Raw genomic sequence first — 8,453 nt, 5'->3', positions numbered from 1 at the left:
AGGTGGGGGGGGGGGGACCGGAGCTGGGGGGGGGGTCAGCACCACAGGGACCCTCCCTCCCTGTCAGCATGAATTCAGCCGCATGCTGGGTGGCTCCAGCTGGAGAGACAATTTGGCACTTCTTTTTTAATTAAGCAAATGAGTGGACCTGGGGAGGAGATGAAGAGTGTGAAGCAGGGAGCTGGCAGCCCCTGGTGTGGAGGGGGGGGGCCAGGAGTGGATTGTGGTGTTTGGGTACTGGATATGCAAAGGAAGGGAGCCGGGAGCCGCTGTCACCCCCAGCCGGGCTCTGTGGGGTGGTGGGTTTGGTTCCTCTTGGGGAATTTGAGGCTGGGTCTGGGTTAGGGGACCACACGGCTTTCCGTGCTCTCCTTTTCCCTCTGCCACCGGTTGCTGGGGGTACTGGGAGCGGGGCCGTACTGGTTGGCACTGGGAAACCCCTGCACCTTTTGAGGCTGGGTCTGGGTTAGGGGACCACACGGCTTTCCGTGCTCTCCTTTTCCCTCTGCCACCGGTTGCTGGGGGTACTGGGAGCGGGGCCGTACTGGTTGGCACTGGGAAACCCCTGCACCTCTCCCTGGCCAGGGGATGCCAGTTCAATGGTACAGAATGAGCCCGGTGCCTTCCCGGATGGTTCCTGTTGTCCAGGTTCCACGGGCTGGGATTTGGAGAGGAGCCTCTGCCCTCGGCCGAGCAGCCGAATTCCCTGCGGGGGCATCGGTCTGGGCTGGGGTTAAACGGGAGCTGCTGGTGCCCGGCGTCACTGCCACCGTGGCTCATTAACTCTGTGTCTGTGCCCGCTCCAACAGGACTTTGAAAGCAACGAGGAGCTGAAGTTCCGAGTGATCGGCTTCCTGGAGGAGGTTATCCACGACCCCGAGCTCCTCACCCAGGAGAGGAAAGCGGCCGCCAACATCATCAGGTGAGGAGCCGTGGGTGGGAGGAAGCTCTCCTGGGGCTGGGGAGGAGCTGAGGAGGAGGATGCTGAGCACATCCATCTCCCGGGCACACCGGGACCCGGTCAGGGGCTGTGGGCGAGGTGTGACCCCCACCCTCGTCCCCACACACGGGGCCAGCTGTGGCCTCGGTTAAGGTGGTTTTTTTTTTCTCTTGAAACCAGGAAATGGGGCTCAGAAGCATTCTTGTGCTCACTGAGTGTTTGATCTGTGAGGAACCACAAAGCTGGGCTGTGCCCCCCCGGGGGCGAGCAGCTCTGGTGCTTTCCCAGCTAAAGTAACACTGCCTTTTCATGCCGTAGGACCTTGACACAGGAGGACCCGGGAGACAACCAGATAACCCTGGAGGAGGTTGTACAGATGGTAAATACCCTTTTCCCCCCGTCACGCAGCCAGCTCATGCAGAGCAGGTCTCCCAGCCTGGGCTGAAGGTTTTGCAGCGTCGGGGCCAGCTGTGAGCACAGCTGGAGCTGTTATGGGCAGAGGTGGTGCCAATCCAGCCCACCCACTGCTCAGTCCTCCTGCACCATCACGGGAAGGCTAGAGCAGGCACGGACACGCATCTGCCAGCAGGAAAACTCCAGGGGTTCCCTCCGTGTCCTCTGTCCCCAGCCCTGCGCTGGTGCTGCCGTGGTGGGCTCCAAGGGATGGGTGCTGGCCCAGCTGCCTTTGGCTCCCCTGGGAGCAGAGCCCTGGGAACGTGCTGTGGATGTAAAACCATCCAGGTGGCCACAGTGTGTTTGCCACCTTCCTGCATTTAAAAAAAAACAAACCCAAAATCTGCTCCAAGAAAAAGTCAAGAGCCACTTCAAAGTGTCCGAGCGCACCTGAAACAACAGCAGCTCCATCTCCTGGCTCCGGCACCAGCCCCTGGGGCAGCTGGGGTTTCTGTCAGCTTGTGTCTGTGGCTGACATTGCTGCACGCCTCCTCTGAAGGGGACAACCCAAACCCCAGGGTTTGGCTCTGCCCCTCCATCCCAGCCACGGAGCAGCAGCGCCCTGCGGGCAGACGGGCGGTGGGGGGTGAGGGAGCCTGGGTTTCGGGGTGACAGGGGTTGTGGGTTTCCTGGCCCCCTCCTCCCGGGCTGGGGATGTGTGTTGTGCATATGAGGAGAGGCTGAGAGAACTGGGCATGTTGAGTTTGGAGAAGAGGAGGCTGAGGGGAGACCTCATTGCTCTCTACAGCTCCCTGAAAGGAGGGTGGAGAGAGGTGGGGGTTGGCCTCTTCTCCCAAGGGAATAATGACAGGAGCAGAGGAAATGGTCTGAAGTTGGGGCAGGGGAGGTTTAGATTAGATATTAGGAAGAATTACTTCATTGAGAGGGTGGTCAGGCCCTGGAACAGCCTGCCCAGGGAGGTGGTGGAGTCACCATCCCTGGAGGGATTTCAGAAACGTGTAGACGTGGCACTTCAGGGCACGCTCTAGTGCCCGGGATTGTGGGCGTCTTTTGTGTGTGTGTGTGTGTGTGTGTGTGTGGTTGGACTCGGTGATCTTGGAGGTCCCTTCCAACCATGAGGATTCTGTGATTCTGTGACCCCTCTGCCGGGGAGGGTGCTCAGTGCCCTCCCACACAGCCCTGGTGCTGCTGAGTGCCACCGGTGCCACTTGCCCACCCAGTGCTTGCTGTTGCAGCACCCCATGATCTGGCAGGGAGTGCCCCAGTGTGCACACCCCAGTGTGCACCCACCCCCCCGTAGCCTCTCCACGGGCCCTTGAGCCGCCCCAGAGGAAGCAAACCCAGCTGGTGTTTGCTCCACGGGAGCCGCTTTCGCAACCCCCTTCCCACAGCTGGAGGGATTTGGCAACAGGCTGGTAACGGGTGCTGCCGGGGGGGTTTCCTGGGGCCGGCTCACCCCGGGGGGGGGGCTGGAGCCGCTCTGCTTTGGTGACCCCCCTGCTTTGCAGAAGGTGCTGGAGGGTGGTGGTGCCTTTTCTCGGGGCGAAGCAGCACCCCAAGGCACGGGGCTCAGCTAGACCACGGCATCGCCTGCACGTCCTGCACCAGGGAGGGGAGCCATGGGACCCGGGGGGAAGGGTTTGGCACCGAAAGAGGGGAGATGGAGCTGAGACGTGGGGAAGAACTTGTTTGGTGTGAGGGCGGTGAGAGCCTGGCCCAGGTTGGCCAGAGAAGCTGTGGCTGCCCCATCCCTGGAGGGGTTCAAGGGCAGGTTGGAGGGGGACTGTCCCCCTTCTCCTGTTTTTCTGGACATCCCTTGGAAGTGCCATCCCAAGCAGCAGCGGGGTCCGGGAGCTGCCAGCCCCAGGGGTCTCTGTCGAGGTGGCCGAGCAGGGGGCAGTGGCTCGGCAGCACCGCTCCCGTGGGGATGCCCCGGTGCTTTATTAATTACACAGACAATTACACAGCAGAAAGGCAGCGGTTGTAGAAGTCGACGTGCAGGGATCCACTCTGTAGCTGACACCTAATTACTTAAATGGAGAAGATTAGTTAATTTAGTGTCTGTACGTGTGCTGGGATGATAATGTAATTAAAGCGGTGGGGTTGGCACTCCCCAGCAGGGGTGGGATGCGGGACGCGGTGCCTTGGGATGGTTGGACCAGCGTGGCCCCACGTGCCAGCTCCGACGGAGCCCGCTCTGCCGTGCGCGGTGCGGGGGCTCTGCCCGTGCCCGGAGCCCAGGAGCCCTCAGCGCTGCCCTTGTCACGCAGGCGGAGGGGGTCAAAGCAGAACCTTTTGAAAACCACTCGGCCCTGGAAATAGCAGAACAGCTGACGCTGCTGGATCACCTGGTCTTCAAGAAGATCCCGTACGAGTGAGTGATCCCCACCAGCCAGGAAAGACTCTTCTGGTCGCCCAGGGCTCCCTGGCCACCCGCTCCCCCCACATCCAGCCTGGCCCCAGCTAAACCCTTCCCAGCTGCCCAGCTCAAGCCCAAATTTGAGGCTTCATCCTGTGGCTTATCTTGGTATCCCCCTGTGGCTCAGGAAGAACCTGTCATGTCCATCACGCTTTCAAACCCATCCTTGTGGTCCCTTTCCAGCAGTGGGGGGGGGCAAAGGCCCTGGCACCTCCATCCCATTCGGGTACAGGGGAGCCAGCAGGGCTTGGGCGTCCCAGAAAAATGGGAAATAAATGTTGAGCTGAATGTTGTCGTTTGCAGAGAGTTCTTCGGGCAAGGCTGGATGAAGCTCGAGAAGAATGAAAGGACTCCTTACATCATGAAGAACACGAAACACTTCAATGATGTAAGTGCAGCCCCAGGGGGGGGCGGGCAAAGAGGAGGCAGCACAGCCAACCTGGCCCCAGAGTTACCCAGGGACTGGGGTGTTGGAGGGTTATCTGCCCCCACGCCGTGGAGGTGACATGACCTGGGGGACCTGCTGCAGGTGGAGCATCTCCTGGTCCTGCTGGGGCTGCTGCAGTGAAGGGAAATCTTTTTTAAAATTGCTATGAGGCTGGAGGGCACATAGATGTTGCCCGAATTTGTCCTGACACGTGGGACCGGTGTCTCCCCAAAGGTCAGTAACCTGATTGCGTCGGAGATCCTCCGGAACGAGGAGATCAACGCGCGGGTGAGCGCCATCGAGAAGTGGGTGGCGGTGGCCGACATCTGCCGGTGCCTGCACAACTACAACGCCGTGCTGGAGATCACCTCCTCCCTCAACCGCAGTGCCATCTTCCGCCTCAAGAAAACCTGGCTCAAGGTCTCCAAGCAGGTAGGGATGTGGGGCTGACCCGCTCCTGGGGGTCAGGGCAGGGGGTGACGGGCTGGCTGTGGGGGTGTTGGGGTGACAGAAGACACGGGCGATGGAAACAGAGTAAGGTCTTTGTGGGTCCCTCCCAGGAGGGAGGTGGTGTGTGAGCAGCTCAGACCCTGCGTCCCTGTCGGGTTTATTCACGGGATCATAGAATTGCCTGGGTTGGAAGGGACCTTTCAGATCATCGAGTCCAACCTTCAGCCCCGCGGAAGGGACCTTTCAGGTCATCGAGTCCAACCTTCAGCCCAGCACTGCCATAGACCATCTCTAGACCCTGTCCCTAAGCGCTGTGTCTGCCCGGCTTTGAGAGGTCCTGCAGGTCAGATGTGCAGTGAAAGAAACCTTTTTTAAAGAGTGACTGTAGCTGTAAACACACACACACACAGACACACACACACACACAGACACCCCTTTACGCTGCTTTTCTGGGCTTCTCAGACCAATTATGGATGAGCAAAATGAAATCTTGTCTTGGGTTACTTGGGAAGCAGGTTGTACCCACACGGTGCAGAGCCTGGCGGAGGCGAGGGGCTGCCGAGCCAGAGCCGCTGTGTGGGCTCCTCTGAATCTCAAACACCGTCTTTTTTTTTCCTGCAAAGTGACAAATCTGTAAATTAAAGCAGAAAGTGGGAGGCAGGGGAAGGAAACGAGCGCGTGGCCTGTCTCTGTTATGTGTTGGAGGAACTTTGCTTTCAAGCACTTGCTCGGCTCCTCTGGACGTCACCAGGAGCCAGGTGTGACCAGGGCAGAGTTTGTGCCTGCAGAGGTGTCGAGCAGCTGGATGGGACGGGATGGGAAGGGAAGGGAATGACCCTGCAGCTCTGCAGGCTTCACCCCCCAGCTGTTGCGGGGATGGAGGCTTCTTCCAGGGCCTTCTCCAGGCCACACTTTGGGTTTCTTGCAGACGAAGGCTCTGATCGATAAGCTACAAAAGCTGGTGTCGTCGGAGGGGAGGTTCAAGAACCTGCGGGAGGCACTGAAGAAGTGAGTGACCCATGGTTCCCCCACGGCTGCTGCTGCAGGGGGGCTGCTGATGGATGGGGACCCCCACGGTGGCAGGGACCCTGCATCCCACCCGGTTCCTGTGCTGCGGGCTGGGGCTTTGCTCTCATGCTGATTTCAGAGCCTGCAGGAACGTGCCCAGCAGGGTCAGGGCAGCGGGTCCCGAGTACGAGCTGCTCCTTCGAGCAGCGGGGTGAATAAAAGGGGCTGCAAAGGGGGAATCACTGCCAGGCAAACCGCTTCCCCTCCTCCCCTTGGAGACTCGGGGTTTGAACGCCCACGTGCACCGTGTTTAGCTGCAGTTTCCCACCGGGGGGGTGAACTCAGAGGTGTTCCCAAGCCTTTGCTGGAGCTGCCCCCAGCTCACCCCACAGCCCGTGGCTTCGCGTGGGGCACGGCCGGGCTCGTGCTGGTCCTCCCTGTCCATGGGGACAGCGGCTGCAGGAGGAGCCCCCCGCGAGCAGCAGCCTTCCTGGGGAAAGGCTTCCTTCTGGGGTGTCTGTAAATCAGAGAGAATCCTTCAAACTCTGCTGAGTGTGGAGTCCAACCCTCCTCCCCGCTCCGAAGCCCCAGAGTAAGGCATTTTTCTTTATTTATTTGTTCCTGGTTTGCTCCCCAAGTTGTGACCCTCCGTGTGTCCCCTACCTGGGCATGTACCTGACCGACCTGGCGTTCATCGAGGAGGGGACCCCGAATTACACCGAGGACGGCCTGGTGAACTTCTCCAAGATGAGGATGGTGAGTCTCCCAGCCCCGCCGGGCGAGTGGGCGTGTGGGGGCTGCATTGGAGTGATGTCCCTCGGTGCCAGCCGGGTCTGTGCCCACCCCCCACAGCCAGCGGTCATCCACATGGCACCGGGTGGCCACACACGTTCCCCTGCATGTTGACGTGCAGCCGGGGCTGTCCCTGGGGAGGGATGAGCCTGAAAGATAGAAAAAAGCCCTTTGCATTGAAGGTGGGGACGGGGTGCGGGGGTGCGGGGACACGGTGCCGGTGGGGCTGGCTCTGCTCTGAACGGCTCCTGGGCTTTGTCTCCCCACAGATTTCACACATCATAAGGGAGATCCGCCAGTTCCAGCAAACCTCCTACAAGATTGAGCACCAGCCCAAGGTAGGGCCTGTGTCCCACCCCGCTGTCCCAGCCCCCTCCCATTGCCGGCAGGAAGGCAGGCTGCTCCCGTAAGGAATGTTGTAGGATATAAGGAAATGCTGGTAGAGCCAGGGCAGGTGTGGGGGCTTGTGTCAGGCAAGGTGTAACGGGGGGGATGTAGGTAGAGGAGACGGGTGGTGACCTCCCTGTGTGTCCCCTGCTGTGTGAACCGTCACCAGCCCCTCTCCCACACAGCAGTGCCGGGGGGGGAAGGAGGCGGCTGCTCGCCCACCGTCCAGCCAAAGAATCCACCACCTCCCTGGGCAGCCTCTGCCAGGGCTCTGCCACCCTCACAGCAAAGAAGTTCCTCCTCATGTTGAGATGGAACTTCTTATATTCAAGTTTGTGCCCGTTCCCTCTTGTCCTGTCCCTGGGCACCACTGAGAAAAGCCTGGCCCCATCCTCCTGACACCCACCCTTTAAGTATTTATAAGCATTGATCAGATCCCCCCTCAGTCTCCTCCAGACTAAAAAGACCCAATCCCTCTGCCTTTCCTCATAAAGGAGATGCTCCAGGCCCCTCAGCATCTTTCCAGCCCTCTGCTGTCCCCTCTCCAGCAGTTCCCTGTCCTCCTGGAACTGGGGAGCCCAGAGCAGGTCCCAGTCCTGCCCACTAACGCTGTGCTCTCCCGTCCCCCAGGTGACACAGTACCTGCTGGACCACTCCTTCGTGATGGACGAGGAAGCCCTTTACGAGGCGTCTCTGCGGATAGAGCCCAAGCTGCCCTCCTGAGGGCGGGGGTGTGTACACAGCTATACCATACTGTACATAGCTCTGCCCCCGGCCGCCCCGCAGTGACTCCCACCTTCTGCTTCTCCAAGAAACCGCCCCCCCCTCCTCCTCCTCCTCCTCCTGATGGCCCGCAGCAGCCCTCCCGTAGGATTCCCCGCATCCTCTAAGGTTTCACGCATCGACACTTTGCTGGAGTCCTGGTTTCTTTTCGATGATGTTATATATATATTTTTTTTTGTCATTTGTTCTTCTCAAGGGGGGGCTGGCGGTCGGGCAGGGGAACCCCCCGGTGCTCCCCCCCCCCGGGGCAGGGGGGGATGCGGAGCAGCTCTCGCTCGGACTCTGAGGGCAGTACCATCCCCGGGCAAACTCTGTAAGGCGGGGGAAGAGAACGCATTAAAAGTTTATCCCTCCCTGCGACGCTGCCCTCTCTCTGTGTGCCACCCCCCAGCGCTGGCCTGATGCCGGGGGGCTCCCCGCGGCCGCTGCCCCCCGCCCCGTCCCTCCTTCGTCGGGAAGATGGAACCGTCCCTTTGAGCCTCCACGCTGCCTGCGGCCCCGAGCAGCTTCTGTGGATATGCTATAGGCGCGTCCCTTGTGAGCACCACCAGTAACACGCTGTAGGATTAGGAAAAAAAACAAACCAGAGATGACCGAGTGTTTTTATTACATATACTGTAATCCTGTCTAACCACCTGCTAGCAGGAGTTATAGTAATGTAGTGCTTATTCTGTGAATATTACCATGTATTTTTTACATTGTACAGTCTCTGACCACAGTTTGACTTTGCAGTGGCAGGCATGCTCCACTCCGACAGCCACAACACTTTTGCTGTAAGCAATACCTCGTGGTATGAGAATTCTCTTTCAAGCCCTAAAAAAAAAAAAAAAAAA

The 8,453-nt window shown here is 59.6% G+C and overlaps 1 protein-coding gene across 1 annotated transcript in view; it reads left to right on the top strand.

The window, feature by feature from the left end:
- Positions 1-7,977, top strand: part of RASGRF1 (Ras protein specific guanine nucleotide releasing factor 1) — a 72,066-nt gene extending 64,089 nt beyond the window's left edge. Inside the window, exons 22-31 of the mRNA XM_014952692.1 lie at positions 1-6; positions 796-922; positions 1,259-1,319; positions 3,625-3,728; positions 4,077-4,161; positions 4,435-4,632; positions 5,579-5,658; positions 6,297-6,414; positions 6,720-6,788; positions 7,468-7,977. The exon at positions 1-6 is cut by the window's left edge and continues 93 nt beyond it. Coding sequence (XP_014808178.1) covers positions 1-6; positions 796-922; positions 1,259-1,319; positions 3,625-3,728; positions 4,077-4,161; positions 4,435-4,632; positions 5,579-5,658; positions 6,297-6,414; positions 6,720-6,788; positions 7,468-7,560 — 941 coding nt within the window. The 3' untranslated portion in view covers positions 7,561-7,977. The remainder of the gene's footprint in view (positions 7-795; positions 923-1,258; positions 1,320-3,624; positions 3,729-4,076; positions 4,162-4,434; positions 4,633-5,578; positions 5,659-6,296; positions 6,415-6,719; positions 6,789-7,467) is intronic.
- The last annotated feature ends 476 nt before the right edge of the window (positions 7,978-8,453 follow it).

Source organism: Calidris pugnax, unplaced genomic scaffold, assembly GCF_001431845.1.
Source record: "Calidris pugnax isolate Ruff unplaced genomic scaffold, ASM143184v1 scaffold187, whole genome shotgun sequence".
Classification (NCBI taxonomy): Eukaryota; Metazoa; Chordata; class Aves; order Charadriiformes; family Scolopacidae; genus Calidris; species Calidris pugnax.
Note: the sequence above shows the minus strand (reverse complement) of the source record. Positions and strands in the feature narration are given on the sequence as shown.